Below are 16,270 nucleotides of genomic sequence, written 5' to 3'. Positions count from 1 at the left end.
GATTTGCATTAAAATGGCCACAAAAGCTTTTGTCTGTCTCATGCTTCAGCAAGATCTCAGAGGAGCACCTAACAGGGTGGAGCTATTAGACAGAAACATTGCTTTTCTTCACCTCCACTGTCTTTGGCTCACCCCTTTTAGTACCATTTTGTGCATAAGCCTCTTAGAGATGGTTTTTCCTTGTTCTTACCAGCTGCCTGAAAGGCACTAAAAGGTGATTCCTTCCCTGATTTCAATCCCGAAGGCAGTGCCTGGAGCTGGAGGCTGTGCAGCATTTGCTTCTCCCAGGCTGGGCATGGATGCTCTGCTTGGTCCCCTTTCACCCCACAGGCAAGGAGTTATCAGAGGAGCAGGATCCCGCGCTACCCCAGGCTCGTGGAAAACCTTTCACTGTGATGGAAACCTTGTTTTGTCACTTGTCCTGTTCTCTGTGACTGTCAAGAGAACCTACACAGATCAGCAGAAAGTTATTAGTGAAGCACAAATAAATTACCGTGACAGAAGAGCCTCTATTAATGTCACAGAGATGGGGCTCTTATTCCCTTCCTTGTCAAAAGCGAGCAGTGAAAATCAAGGTGCAGCCAGATCAAAAGCGTAGGTACAAAGTGAATCGATGGCATCTGTTGCTTGTTTGCGAGCATGGGGTGGGGTGCTGGGTAGAGGGATGCCTTTGTCTATTTAAAAGGGAGTTTAGGAACATTCTTGGTTTTTTTTCCTCTGCCTTTCAATCACCAGAGTGCCTTAACTTAAGCTCAGCATGGGGCAGAGTGAGCTCTTGGGTCTCCCGCAAGGTGGGCAAGAGGTGTTGAGGTGTATTGGGGGCGACCACCAAAGCTTCAGGGGCTGCTGGGGAGACCATACCGAAATACAGTGGAAACAGAATTGCTTTAGCAACAAAAAAAGGAGCAAATAAATATGTTACACATCTCTCCAGTTGTCCTAGGCAAAAGGCAGTGAATAACCTGTTAAAATAAATCAGCACTAAAAAGGAAGCAATCCAGACAGTGTTAGTTACCCTGTGGATCTATCACACCAGAAGGCATAATAACAAGAAAACACCATTAGCAGCATGACAGGTTTTTTCTTTTGTTTTTAACTTTAACCATAATGCCACCTGACAAGCTGTTTGCTTTCTGCACCAAATATCAGGGGTTGCAGAGAAGAAAGGCAGGGGAGAGGGGTGAGGGCGAGGCGTGCTGCTGTGGGACCTTGCCTTTTAAAGCAAAACTTTGAAGAAAGCACAAACCCAATTTGGAACAAGGAAGCCCATCAAAGGAAGAGCAGCGCGATGTGTTGAACTGAGAACGAAATGTGGAAGAGTGTTTTTTTTTTTTTTTTTTTTTCCTCTGGGATGATCTGGGTATATTCTTTTGTTTTCTGATCTGTTCTTGTGTTCACAGTCAGAGTAGCCGTGTGAAAGGGGCCAGGACACGGTTGCTGTGGAGCAAAGGCAAGGAGGAGGGAAGTGGGAAATGAAGATGAGAGCAGAGGTGATAAGTTCACACCTTTATATAGGGCAGCTGTGTGCATAGCTGCAGGGGTCTGGATCATTTAAAAGAATAAATGATGGAAGTCTTAGAAATCTCTGGACCTTCACCTGTCTGCTCTGTGGAAAGCAGTGCTGGTCATGGCTGACCACAGACCAGCAAGCTGACATATAATTAATACGTTGCACAGAAAAACTAAGTCAAGCTAACAAAAAGAAGATTGCAGCAATAAGAACTCAAAATTTAAGATGTGGCTGAATTTAGGTTGATGATGAGCGTGAGCAAAGCACGGGGGACGGGGAGGAGTTGTGTGCTTTGCTGGTGGGTTTTGAGGCAATTTGCTGAGAAGAGAGGGGCGTCAAAGTCCGAGAAGGTGCAGTTGTGCTGTGGCTCCACTGAAGGATGTGAAAAGGACATGCTCCTCTGGCCAGCTCTGCCTCACTTCACCCTGCCTGTCCTAGGGTTCAGCTTGCTCCAGGGATCCTCTTCTCCTCTGAAGGTCTCCTCTCAGTTTCTTTTTCCTCCAGTCAGTGGTGCCTACTCTGTATTTCTCAGTTTCCATGTCCCCTCTCAGTTTGACTTCATATGTACCTCTGCCTTGGGTTAGATGTTGTGAAACCTGGAGAAGCCTCATCGCAGTCCAGAATGGCAACAAGCCGTTAGGCCCAAGCCCTGCATCAGCAGTATTTAAGCATTAGAGGTTCCGATTTTATTTTTTACTTCCTTGCAGACTTAAGGCTCCTCCTCCCCAGCTAAACCTTTTCTTCTTAAACTCTTTAAAGAGAGGGAGGGAGAAAAATAAAGCCTGAGAATGGCACCTGCCATGGAAATGTTCAACTTTCTTTTTTTTTCCATGGGAGACTCTCCTTTTTTTATTTCCTCTCTTCATTGTGTCCCTCGCCAGTTGTCTCAGGTTAAATGAGACCGCAGGCTCCCTGAGTAAGGACTGTTATTCTCATTCCCCTCCTCTCTGCCATGCTGTGCTGTGGTTCTTTGCATTGTTCAGCAGAGGATGTAGCCTTTAAAAAAATAAATTAAAAATGAGAGTAGTAGTTGTACAGTAAGTGACAAGAATTAGACTGGGTCCAGAGGTCTGTCAGAAACTGCTCTTCATACTGGATATACACAGCGAGTACTCATTTGAAGATCTCTTCAATTAAAGTAACATATATTTGTAATCTCATCTTTAACATCACCACAGCGAGTCTGGTCCCTGTCTCTGGTGTGCAGCCTGCTTTATCTTGGAAGTTCTGGCTCAGTGGGCGTGTGGCATGGTGTCCTTTTGATTATTTTTGTGTGTTTGTTTTTTAATGTTTGAATGCAGAAGCTTTAGAATGGCTTGGCTCATTGTGAAAATGAAATTGGCAGTAACATTGTTTAACAAATTTGGGAGACTTTCAAAGCTCTTCGTATTGGTATTGCAGATTTCAGTTATTCAAAGTGTAGCTGGGTAACGTTTCCACCTATCAGGCATTGCACATACGTTAATTTTGGAAATAAGCTCATTTTAAGATATTGTTTTCAATGCAGCCAAGTTCCTGTTTTCTTACAGAAAAGCACGATGAAAGTCCAGAGCATTCCATGAGATATAAATGGACTTGGCATATAGTTATTTTCTTGTGATCTCCGATCCAAGTTCCTGTTAGATTTGAAAAGGGGTTTGATCACAGATAGTTGTGATGCTGTTTACCTGAATATCTCAAGAACCCTCCTATTCCACAGTGATTCGGTTAAAATTCAGGGCTATCTTCTTCCAGCATTTCACAGAATTTATTTTTAGCAAGTCAGTCCTTGAAGTCGAAATATCCAACTGATAGCTCCTGCAATATAATATTTGTTGGCATCAACTTCTGAAAACTGCAGTACTTGGTGGAGATCTGCCATCGGTATCTGTTTCAAGATCTGATTTTTCCTCTGCTGGGAAAACTATTGTGCACAGCTCGGTATTAGCTCACATGTGGTGATGCTTTAACAAATAGAGAGCGTAAATAGGTCAGCTCTTTAAAGCGTGCCTGCGATTGCTGTGACTTTGGGTTGGGTTACGCAAAGAATGGCCCTTGGTTCCATGCAAAGCAGTGGGGAGATTCACCAGCCCAAACAAAGAATATACTGAGCATTAATTACTGGATGATGAGGAAAAAAAATATATATATATATTTCTTTGTCTAGTAAACCAAAATAACGTTGGGAGACTACACCTGATGTTGTCGAAACAGGTACTTGGTCATTCAGATGTTATCATAGGTTGCTTGGTCCTACATTTTTGTGTTCTGTTTCTGCACCTAAATTGGCAAAAGAGAGTTTGCATGTGTCACGTAAATACGTTTCCTACCGCATTAGTAGGAATGTAAGTTTTTCTGCTGGTTTGCAGGCAAATCTGGAACCAGAATGTGTGGTCTGCCCATGTGTACTTGTTTCAGTTTCATTGCTATTCAGGGACAAAGACTAAGAGATAGACATGACTGTTGTGTCAGAAAGTCAGATGCATTACCAGCTGACGGTTAATTCCTTTTCGTGGATGCGAGTTAAAATACCATATTGTGCTTTTATGCCGGGGAATACTCAGTAGTTTAAATGTCACATTCATTGTCTTAATTGTCAACAATGAATCTGTGGCACCTGATAATTTTTCCTGTGGAAATATTAGAGTGAATGCGTTTCTACGAGCCTTGGTGCTGTAAACAAAGGATCCCTGTTTGCTGACTGTCAATAAAAGTGGCTGTACAGCATTAGAGGGGCATCTCGGCGGACGTCCCAGGTGCCGCTCTTGTCCGCATTGCCTGGACGTGGCAGCCACAGCAATGCCTACCTCATTGCTTTCTCAGAGGAATGCTCTGTGGTTCGAGGTCTGTCATTAGGGACCTGATCTCTGTGGCTCCGATTTCCTACTTGTTTATTTTTCTGCTTGGGTGCACGCCTGTGCTCTTGCACCGATGGAGTAGGGCAAGGAGCAGCAGAAGAGCCCACACAGGTGTGAGGCTGGTTCACACGTAAGAGCGAGTAGGTGGCTCGTGGGTGGCTTTTGCAGCAGTCATTGCAGTGGTTCACAGGTATTTGCAGGTCAACACAGATGTTATCGCTGATGTTTTATTGCTTTTGTCTGCCAGTTCTCTTCTTAGTACCTGTCAGCAAATGCTCTCTTGTTATTTTTTATTTTGGTTTTCGTTCTCGCACAGAAGATCATGTAGTTCCCAGCCTTGTCTGCTTTCTCCCTCCTGTAAACTCCTCATCCTGCTCAGTCTGTCCCCAGTCTTCTGGGCAAAACTCATTCCAGCCCCAAGCAGGGAAAATGGGAAATAGGAGCTGGCTTTGGAAGACAGGGAAGAAAGGTTTGGTGTTTTTTCTAGCTTCGCTCTTTACAATTTAGTAGGAATGTTAGTGTGAATACACACACACTTGTATGTATATATGCGTATATATATACATATGTATATATACATATACAAAATATTTCCTCCATATTCAGTCAATACTGTTGCTTAGCTTGCAAATGATTCTTTTTACAGATTCACCACCAATAATAGCAATTTAAGGATGAAATTTTAAGTGACTTGATTTTCAAATCCTATTTTCAAAACCGTCTCAAGCTCTTAGGAACATAATTTCATGTCACTTACTGTTTCTATATGATATTGAAGAGATATATTGGAGATAGACTCCTGAATTTCTAAGTCACTTTTTCTTTAAGCTTTTCATGAAGCTGTTTGTGACTCCAGTTGCTAAAACTGCACCATGCATCTAGATGGAAGTGATATAAATGAATAATCCTTTTTCAAAAGTACTAGGTTATTAAACCATAATCAATTGATTATCATCTATTTTAATAGTCATTTTAATCCAATTATAGGTAGTTTTTATTTTAATCTTTGGAATTCATTAACAAAAACTTACAGCGTTGCTTGTAGCCATGAAAAATTAGATAGAGTACACCCTGTCCTACTTAAACTGTGTATTAGCAAAGCTAGTTTTTCCTCAATAAATAGTCTTTTTCATATATCTGACTATGACTTTCCAAACGCTTAGGAAAGAAACCTTCCTAATTGATAACCAAAATTTAATCATAGTTGGATACTTCCAGTTTGCATTCAGATAAGGTATTTCTCTGTCTAAATAAGCTTCCCTTGGTTGATTATTCATATTGTAGTTCAGAATGTTTAAAAATGAAAGACAGAGTTGGATGAAATGTAGACTACTTAATACAGTGTGTGTTTAATATAAAAGTCATGCATTATTCATTTTCGCAATTTGAATAACTTTGAATTTAGCATCCCTGTTCTTCATCTTTTCCTTTGATGAACAATTAATTATTAAAATATAATATTGTCAGCATATGGCACAAAAATCCTTGAAAGTGTAAAATGAGCTTCTTTCTCCTGTCATTCCTTGATAAAGGGATACTCTGTATTCTAGGATTTCCAGGGAATGTTTGGCCAGCATCTTAAGTGTTTCCATCATTCTAAATAAAAGGTTATAAAAGTTAAAAATAGCTAAATTAATTGTAACTGAAGCCTTATTTCATAAATGTTTCAATAAAAATGGATACAAGGGGAAAGCTCTTTTCAAAATGTCCTGTACCTCCCATCTATCTCATTTATAGTCATCGGCTGTTAACGTGAAGAGGATGTTTGCATGTTCAAATACTCTTTCAGATTCATAGCAGTCCGCTCTGTGCTCGACTTCCACGGAGAGAGAGTTTCTTAAATAGAAACACGTCATTTTGCTCTGGAGCTGTATGCCTGCTAAATTTCAAAAATCAACTCCTCTGACTGAGTTTGCAATTTTTCTAACCAATTTTTCCTGTATAAAAATAAGGCAATGAGTTTTTAATTGGAAATCAAATTAAATACGACCTTTTGCTGTGATTATGATTTCTTGATTAGTTCTCTTTGAACTTTGGCCAATCATATATATTTTACTATTTATTATCTAAGCACACTTTTTTCTGAAGATAGGCTATGAAGGGAAAATGTGTTTTACTCTTTGTTTTTTTCTTGTGGTTTGAGAAGCCCTTCATACCTGCTTGGAATAGGAGGAGAGAAATTGTTAATGAAGAAATTACAGTATTCTGTTGCAATGTGGAGTACTTTGACTTTAATAGAATTACTCATATTTTGGAACACCAAAGGCTACAAAAACTTTCCACACTTGCCAATAACGTGCAGAAGAACAGAAGACGTCTGGAGAGCATCATATATTTGCACCTTGCAGCAGCAGTGGAGGAAAACAATCCCCTTGTTTACCAGGCTGCTGTTCAGAGCTATAGGCAAACCTCTTGATTTGATCGAGACTTCTAGAAAACTGTGGGATCTGTGGAAGCTGATTTTGCAGACCTCATCCATATTCATTTCCTTCTGACTTCATGACGATGCGTGTGCTGGTCATCAACCTGCCCACTTCACCAGCCTGCGCGGGGGGGAGCAGACTTGCTTAGCAGCTCTGGTGAGACAGAGAGAAAAGAGTTTCTGCTACCTGAAGGTAGACTTTTGTTTGGAGCAAGAAGAATAAGAAGAATATAGAAAGTGAGGAATTGTGATGTATGGAAGAGCCTCGCGTGTCAGCATGCCCTGAGGCAGTGAGCACCTTTGCACAGATTGAGAGGGAGCTTCGGCCTGTGAGTCAACATAAATTGCAGAGGATAAATACTCAGGGATGGCAGGGAAATTGTCTTGCCTGCAGCTGTTTCCTCCTTTCATTTATTTATTTTTCTTCACAGTGTTAAATATTACCAGCTTGTCACTGTTACTTGAAGCTAAATGCTTTCAGTGTGTAGGTTTGCGTTTCAGGCTGTTCAAGGAGCCTTCTTGGAGGAAAGACTTCATCCCCCAGCCTGCAGGACCACAGGAAGGAGTTGCTTGGATGGAAGGGGAAGAGTGTTTTTACCACTGAGACATGTTTGTGGTGCTGTGCTGACTGCGTCCAGCAGCAGCCCCGTCATTGCCCGTATGGCTGGGTGCAGGCAATCCCATACGGGCACCGTCTGGATGCTGCTCTGAGCACCACGTTGAGCTGGAGCTTCGCTTTAGAGATGCCCTGCTGCCTTGCTGCCCTTCCCCTCAGTTCAACCCTGGTAGCTCCTGGAGATGTTTGGCTGGCCACTGCCTTGGCCATCTTGGCAGCCCACAGAGGGACTGACTGTGCTTCTGTGTCCCTTTTCCCTGCTGGTGGGGACAGGACGGGCACACGACCCGGTGCTCTTTGGTCACGCAGCAACAAGCGGGACCGCTGGGACCGAGCTTTGTTCCTTCGAGGCTCTGACAAACACTCACTGCCATCAAGCTGAAGAGCAATTTACTGAGTGCTGAAGCCACTGAATACGGTGTTATTTCTGTGCTAGCATAAAGCAGTGGGATAACAAGGGCATTTCACACCTGCACGCCTTCTAAATAGGAGCAGTATAGGACTGACTAGCATTTTGGCTGCTCTTATAATAATCAACACATCAACTCTTACAGAGACTTCCTGATAGGGTGTTTCCATCCTTCATTATATATATATATATGATAAAATATGTTGTTGCCATTACACCTTGCTAGGCTGCCTATCAATGTGATGTCTGTTTTAAAGACACGTAAAAAAAAAAAGTGTAATTTTACTTGTCAATCTTCCCCCGCAGAGAAGGAGACCTTTCTGGATCCCTTTGTGCTGAGGGACCTTCTGCCGGCATCGCTGGGGAGTTACTACCGCTACACGGGTTCCCTGACGACTCCTCCGTGCAGCGAGATCGTGGAGTGGATTGTTTTTCGGAAGCCTGTTCCCATTTCTTACCATCAGGTGTGTTTAATTTGTCCATGAAATCTCTTGATTTGCTCTCTTTCAGACAGTGTTTTCAAAACCCAATGTTTCAATTTTGAGAACAAAAAAGTTTCTGTTGACAAAAAAGGAAGTGTTGGTGATTTTTTTTTTCTTCAGTAATATTGTTTCTGAGCAAGAGCCATCAGTCTTAAGAAGACAGTACAACATGAAACCTAGTTTCCTTTCAATGATTTATTTGGTATTGTTTTTGTTAAGATTAAATTAAGCTGTGGTGTAAATATTTACATGGAGTTCCCTTTTATTCTTTTTAATTGAAACTTTCTTTTCAAAGTAAAGTGAGTGATTTCAGTTCTGCTCAGATTTAGTAATTTGAACTAATTACATTAGAAAAGATGTGTTTCCATTAATTCTCCATGGTTAACTGTTTTTGTAACACAGTAAAGCTGCCATTATGTGCTTAGAGAGCTGGTACACAAATCTTTAAAATTAGCACATAGCAGCTTTTAATGCAAATAGATGCAATGTCTGGGATTTGTCTGGAGAAGAATGTTCCCAATAAAGTAATGGATAAATGCAGTCAAATGTTTACCAGTTAAGAGTATTTTTGACATTTTAAGATTGTCATCTTTAGAAAACCATCCTGCTGAAATTAGTCTTTCCTTTATTCATCTGTCTTGAGTTACCAAAGCAAAGTTCTTAAATACATTAACTCTGTAAACTCTAAGGGAGTAGTTCACAGGGTGGTCGTGACTGACAGATGTTGGTTCTCAAGGATTTCAAAAGGGCGGAAGGCAATTGCTGTGTCCCCACTCCAGGCTTGTTTTCACTTTTTCTGGATCCCATTGCTTCTCCTGTGGAACCCTTTCATGTTTTTTTTGAAGTGCCTTGTTCAAACGCTCAGGTCTCAGCACTTTCAGCTGGGCTCCCCTGAGGCTCGGGGACATGGCAGGATGCATGTGTCGAGCCACCTGTGCTGGTATTACTTCACCTTTTTCACAAAAGCGCGATGTTATTACCCGTGTTCAGCTGGTGGCCAGCAGGAACTCTTTTGCTAGATGCTCTCTCCAGAGCACTCTCTAGCAGTGCTGCTGAACATCAGTGTTCACGCAGGCGACGATTCTGGCTGAAGCGTGGGACTTTTTGCACATGGTCGCAGTTGAATCGGACCCTTTGTTTTTTTCAGGCTGTTTCTCTGATTGTCAAGATCATTTTGAATTCTGTCCTTGCCTGCAGGATACTTGCAAGCCCTTGTAGCTTTTCACTACATCAATAACTTTACTGTTTACTCCTGGGTGGCTGTGAGGCCTGACCCACACTCAGTTTTATACCCTGCATACCACCCTGTATACACATCGAGTGGGTCATGGACTTTTTTCTTCTTTTTCTGTTTTAACAAATGCAAATGAACTGCTAAATACCAATTATGGCTATCACTATTGTGGTATAAAGGTACTTTATCCTGGCAGAGCGTCTTTCCTGTGCTGTAGAGCGGTAACTGTGCCAAGCCAAGCCTTTAAAATTTGGCATTGTGCTGCTTTATGAATGTGTGTGTGGTTGAAGAGCTGGGTATTCTGTATGTAGACAGACTTTCATTGATACTACAACACATGTGGAATAAATAATAGTATTCTTCCCCTTGGCAGTTCTAGATGGGTGTATTTTAAGAGCCTGCCACCCTGCCATTGCTATGATTATTATTTGTTCCTCTAACAGAAACAGTGCAGTATAATCCATTGCCACAGTTTAACCTTCTTTATCACAAACCCCATGAAGCAGTCTGTAATCCCAGAGGAGGAAAGTGATATTGTTTAAGCTTTGTTGCTGTTCCAATTAAATCCTTGCTTTTGTGCAAAATACCTTGCTGTAAAAAGGACAGTACTGAAGTGGTCCATTTGTGGAGGCTTCTCTGTTTTATTCTCAGTGCTCCATCATCATCATCTCTCCCGATAATTAGACAACAAAACAGGACAAGCCGTGTCACCCTGCAGATGCATTGTCAAGCTAAGTGCATTCAATGACCCAAAGCATGGCATTATCTCTCATAATGCATACCTCAGAGTATCTCATTGTGCTTATAACAGTTTTAGTATTTTTAATTGCCATTTATATATCCAGTCCTTAGAAAACTGGGCGCATCAGGCTTTAATGGTTTGTAATTGCATGACTTGGAATTTTAGATCAGGTTTCTCTCTGTCTACAACAGTCTTAAAACAGCTTTTCATTTGTTCTTCTGAACAGGAGCTCTTGTACTCCTTGAAGAGCATGAACGTAGCTCCTTGACTGTGACTCTTCTTTTTTTTCCTGCCAGCTATAGATCAATTAATTTCTCATTTGTGGTAGATAATATTTTTATAGTAAAAATGAAGTCAAAATGACTTATATATCCTTCAACACATAAAAAGGGGAAGGTTAAAAATCATATTTGAATTGGCAATTGTTAAAATGCAATTATCCCTCCCCAAGGTAGCACAGCAGAAGAAAATATTTTAAAAGTTCTCACTGAAAGTTTAAAAATTCAATTAATGTCATGGAAGTGTAAGCTTAGAGACTTGACTTGATAAGGAGCAGTTGGTACCCAGTTCATGGAGTAACTTTAAGGCCTGTTAGTTGGCTTCATCAAAACTGGTTCTAGAGCATGAAGGGAAAAAGGTAGGTAAATATTTACAGAGTTGCGGTCAGTGCCTACATGGAATGTCATGGGAAAGCATAGGGCTTAGCAGGATCATCTGGTTTCTTTGTTAAGAAAAAAGTATAAGATGATAGTCCCTTTACCCACTTTTTTTTTTAGCCTATCTATCATTGCTTCTGACTGCCTTATGCTAATTAGGAAATAGTTTTCAAGATTTTTCAAGATCTTTCTCTGAAGAATCAGAGAGAAGATTACAGCTGAGAACCAGAGAATGGGGCATTCATCTAAGATGCAGAAAAAGTCTAATCCAGATCCCACCATCAGTGCACACAAGGCTGGAAGCAGCACCTGGGTACCCTGCCTGTGACGGGAACCAGTCACCAGCTGTCAGCCCTCCCTGCTGGTCGCCTCCCCTCGCTCTGCATCAGCTTCCTGCTTGTACAGTAAGGGTAGGGAGGGGGGAGGCTGCTACTGAAAACGTACAAGCCTGAGTTGTGCTGTTACCTTGGAAGTGATTGCCTGTTATGAGACCCAGTTCCCTCGTCTTTGTGTTTGAGCACAGATCTGCCAAACTCAGGATCTGCGCTGCGAGGTCCGTCCCTTCTCCCTCCTGTTGTCCATGTGCTGCTCACAGTGATAATGTTCCCATACATTTCCCCATTAGCCAGCCCAGCACACCTCCCCGCTCCAGAGAGACTGACTTTTGAAATGAGAAGTGTAGAAATTGACTCTCTCGTGCCTTGGGGGTTGGAGAAGTTTTACCAATTTCAACCCAGTAACGAGAATCGTCAAGCCCAGCAGAACAGGCAAGCTGGATGGCAGCAGCAGCAGAAGGGAGTTTCTGTTTACTGGTTTGAAGGGAAATTAAATATCGATAGCGAGTGTCTCTTGGTTCAGCAGAGGATGCTTAGCTGCTCCATTGCAGCTTCCTTTGATTATTGTTATCAGCACTATCAACTGAGGCTACAATGATAATTTTTCCCAGTTGCAAGTTTCAGGACTCGCATTCATTTCCATAGCTTTTAGAGCAGATGCACTTAATGAAAAGTATGTAGCTTTCAGAGTGACCTATTAAACTATGAGTGTTGTGTAAGTCCCTTTTTAAAGTCATGGGCCATTCTGTATTCCCCAAATCCATACTATCAATATTATGTAATTGCTGTAAACAATATCAGCAGTGAGTCCTTCTTTGCTCTGTCTTCTTCAACCTTTCCAGCAGCGACATAACTGATTCTAGTTCTTGACCTGAACGATAACAAGCTATTTGTAAATGCTATGCTGACCTTGATAGCTGTGAGAACAACATTAGCTGAAAATATCTTCACCTTAGTTTGCTAGAAATTTCCTTCTAGGAAATGCTGAGATACAAACTAATGGAAAAGTTTTCCAATTACAGTTCTTTCTCACAGGTTAATACATTTTATTAAAAATAGCTCAGATCTGAACACAACTGAGGAAACGTATTCCCAGAGGAATATGTGCTCACTGTGACCATTTTGTGTTATTTTTTCTCACCCCGTAGTTAGGTGTCAGAGGGAGCAGTGGCTGGTAGGGAGGTCAGGGTGCTTGGAGCAGGGAGCCCTCAGATTGTGCTGCTCTGCTACTGACCTGCTCCTGGGCAAGTCAGCTCTGGGGTTTGGGTGCCGGTTCCATAAAACTGGGACAACCGCAGTGACATTTGTGCAACAGTGCTGCAAGAGCTGGCCATGGAGCTCACTCAGCCTGGCAGCTAGGCATCGTGATTCAGAGCTAAGGTAACGTCACCCTCTCCTGGAGAGGGCTTTTGGGGTGGAAACATTTTTTGGCATGATACTACGAAATAAAATGGTGCCAGCAATGAGGAGGGTTTGGCGTGGCTGTCACACATGAAATCCGTCCAGACAGAGGGTCTAAAGGGCAAACATTTCCTTGCCCATGACAGACAACAGTGAGTTGCTCGAAGGTCTTCTCTTCTGCTGAGCAGGATAAGCCCTGTGCTGAGATAAGACGGTTGGCAGTGATTTCAGTGGGCAGCCCGACTTCCCACATGGTTTATCAGTCTTGGCATCAACACTTCCTGCTATTTTACTTTCTTATCAGCCACCCGGATTTCACCACATTGTTTTCTAATTAATGTCCTTTCTCTTCCCTGCCATGATGACTGTGGTCAGCTGGAGGCTTTCTACTCCATATTCACCACTGAGCAACAAGACCATGTCAAGTCCGTGGAGTACCTGAGGAATAACTTCCGACCACAGCAAAGCCTGAACAACAGGAAGGTGTCTAAGTCCGCTGTGAAGGATGCTTGGAGCCAAGATATGACAGACATCTTGGAAAATCCACTCGGCACAGAAGCTTCCAAAGGTAGATTATGCTTATGAATTTTGCACTTGACTAATGAGAGATTTTTTTGTCTGCTTTCTCATTAAGTCGTGCTGAGGATAGCTGCGAGCTGCCAAAGAAATAGTGCGGTGTATGCAGGTATGCTTTGTTGGTATCTGTTAATAAATTAACCAATCCTGTGTGTGCCTACAGTTACCTGTCAAACTCACTGTCGTGAGGTACCATGGTGATAAAGCCCCAGAATCTGCAAGTCCCAAACTGCTGATGTCCCTGTTTCTGCCAACTGGCTGTAGGACCTTAGAGATGCCTGACAAATAGGAAATGCTAACGAAAAGGGTCAGCAGTAAAATTTTGGCCCCGTTAGCAGTGACTCATTGGGTGTTTGAATGGAAATAGGGTATCCAGATGTGGTCATGGTTTTCATTTTTTACAAGTAACAGGAGTTCTGAAGAACTGCCGACCTTTTAATTAAAAGTTTGTCTCAATCTTTTGGTAATGGTGACTGGGAAAAAAACCCTCTTCCTTATAGACAGGTGATTTTATAATGTCTTGCTGAAGTGTTTCATGTGCCTTTTTGTAGAGCAGCTGGTGCTCGCTTCTGTCAGACACTGGATAATGAGCTGGATGGAGGGGGGTGGGAGGGAGGCTGCAGTTGTTGCGTTGGCACAGACAGCCCTGGCTAGAGGAGCACATCAAAAATTCTGAGAGAAATGTGTACTGGTTAAAATAAGACTAGAAATAAATATCATTTACTACCTTTATTTGCCTTTATTTTATTGACTGGTGTTATTTATAGGTAGGAGGAATGACATGTAGTTCCCAGTCTTCAGTCTTGAAAAGTGCTTGGTGCTTAACCAGTCCTGAGTAAAGGTAAAAGAAGAGGGGGCAGTTTGCCAGAAGGAAACAACTAAGCAGATTTACAATCTGCCCTTGCGTACCTGGCATTTTCACCTGGCCAGGCACATAGAGCGTAGTTTGAGATGTGAATCATGAAAACAGCTGCGTTCAGCAGCCTCACCCTCCCACGAGAGTGCTGAAAGAGTGTATTTCTCAGGGCTCATTATTCTGTGAGCGTGCTTACTTTTATATATATAATATACACGTACACAAACCTCGTGTACATTAAAGGCAGCCTTGGGACAGAAAATTTACATCAGAAGTGAGAAGGAGATCTTGGGAATGAAGAGACCCTGCTATGCTCTGATGCTCTGGTCTACAGTTTTCAATCAGTGTTTTAACAGCAACACGTGTCAATATTTATTTCTTCAGTTATATCCTGTGTACTTGTTACCTACCCAGAACAGTGATGAAAGTTAATAGGTTACGTTATGTTAAAAGTGACAAAACTCTCTAGTTATTATTTTGAGTGCAGCCAAGGTACCCTCTGGTACACGTGGTATAATATTCAAGGTTTTACTGTTTTGGCCACATGCCGCTGAATATTCCTCACTTCACTGGAAGGTTTTTAAGATTATAAAAATGTTCTGGGTGATTTTCACCCCACAGTAAAGATCTCAAACCCACAATTAAGGGCATTACAAACACTAAGTTCTGTAGTTAATGGGCTGATCTTGAGCTTGGAAAGGTTGATATTGAAGGGGCACTGGAAATAACTGGAAAGATTCTCACTAACTTTGCTCCTTATGGACTCTTAAGACCCAGATTCAGGCAAGTACACATGGTTTAGTTAACATGATGTGAGCCAACCCACTGGATCAAGAGAGCTTCATAAACACTAGTCCACGTTTGGATAGCTTCGAACCTGGGTGCTTAACATCTTACACGCTTGTGGACGGGTTTCCACAGAAAGTTCTCTCTGGGTCCTCTCCCAACATGTCCAGGTACTGTAATGCTCTGTGCTCATGCACGCCTGTGAGTTTGAGCTTGCAACGTGCTCATCAGTGACTTTTAGGTAGGGGCCGTGTGTATCCCCTCTTCCAGTGATGTGACAGCGTTCAGCGTGCCATCTAATGGCAGGGACGATGCTGAAGTCAGTGATTTTTTTTTTCCCCTCGAGCTTTTGCTATAGGAGGCTAATGGCTGGGCAGCCAGTCTTTTTGTACCAGCTCTGTCAACCTGTCACTTTTTGGGTTGTGTGCACACCAGGGGACACTGAAAATAGGTGCATTTTTTTCACGAACTTAAAAATAAATAGGTTGCTGCAGTGTTACTAACACAAAATGGATTGTAGCGTATCCTCCAAAGGTTACAGGGATCAGTTATAGCTGTTCTAGAGGTATAACAACATGGATGTTTCTGGCCCCTTCTTTGACAAAGGTGAACAGTGATGATGTGCCTGGTCTACTGCACATTCTGAACTACTGACATATAAATAAAATGAGTTGAAGTCATAATACTTGAGTGAAAGCAAAACCTATTGTTTATTCAGCTAGTAAATACAGTACCTCTTTATATAGTGTCATTCATGCAAACGTACTGAGAAGCTGGATGCACAGAGTGCCTCTCAGCCAGACAGTCTAGCATACAAATATAAGAGCGTAGGGTTAGCATAACAAATTTATTTTATGCAGATTCTTCTGCACACCTCATGGTTGCGTCTCAGTGCTTTCTTTCCATGGCATTAAGCAATGTGACCAATGGCTGTCACATGTTGGCTCCTGTACGCTCTCCCTGTGCTTCAATCTGTGTGTTGTGGAAGAAGGCAAGGTCATGAAAACGTGTCTTTTACTTGCTGCAAGGTGGTGTGGTTTGTGATGGTCTTCAGCTCTGGAGGGGAAGTTTGGATTTGTTTGTCGGTGTGAATTTTTGCAATTTGTTTCTTCTGTCACACACTATTAAGTCTGTGGGCAGTATTGCTAATCTAGAAAACGGCGTAGTGTTTGTTACGTAAGCCTTCCTTAGTTTGGAGGAAAATGTGCCCAGAACAATTTGCATAATGTTCAGCATAATTTTCAGAATTCCCCGGTGAATGGCGAGTTTCAGCTCAGCACAAAGCGATGCAGCTCTGCGGCTGTCCATTGAGAAGCGTGGTATCTGAACGTTTTGGCAGCAAACGGGAACGGCTTTTCTCCGAGCTATCAAAGCTATCTCAGGTCACAGAACCGTGACCAGTGGCATA

The 16,270-nt window shown here is 42.2% G+C and overlaps 1 protein-coding gene across 4 annotated transcripts in view; it reads left to right on the top strand.

The window, feature by feature from the left end:
* The window catches only part of PTPRG (protein tyrosine phosphatase receptor type G), a 410,991-nt gene that overhangs the window by 299,106 nt on the left and 95,615 nt on the right, over window positions 1-16,270 (top strand). For all 4 annotated transcript variants that reach the window (XM_080606410.1, XM_080606411.1, XM_080606412.1 and 1 more), the window contains 2 exons: window positions 8,101-8,258; window positions 13,020-13,212. In XM_080606410.1, coding sequence (XP_080462536.1) covers window positions 8,101-8,258; window positions 13,020-13,212 — 351 coding nt within the window. The remainder of the gene's footprint in view (window positions 1-8,100; window positions 8,259-13,019; window positions 13,213-16,270) is intronic.

Source organism: Anser brachyrhynchus (assembly GCF_964034855.1).
Source record: "Anser brachyrhynchus genome assembly, chromosome: 10".
Lineage (NCBI taxonomy): Eukaryota > Metazoa > Chordata > Aves > Anseriformes > Anatidae > Anser > Anser brachyrhynchus.
Note: the sequence above shows the minus strand (reverse complement) of the source record. Positions and strands in the feature narration are given on the sequence as shown.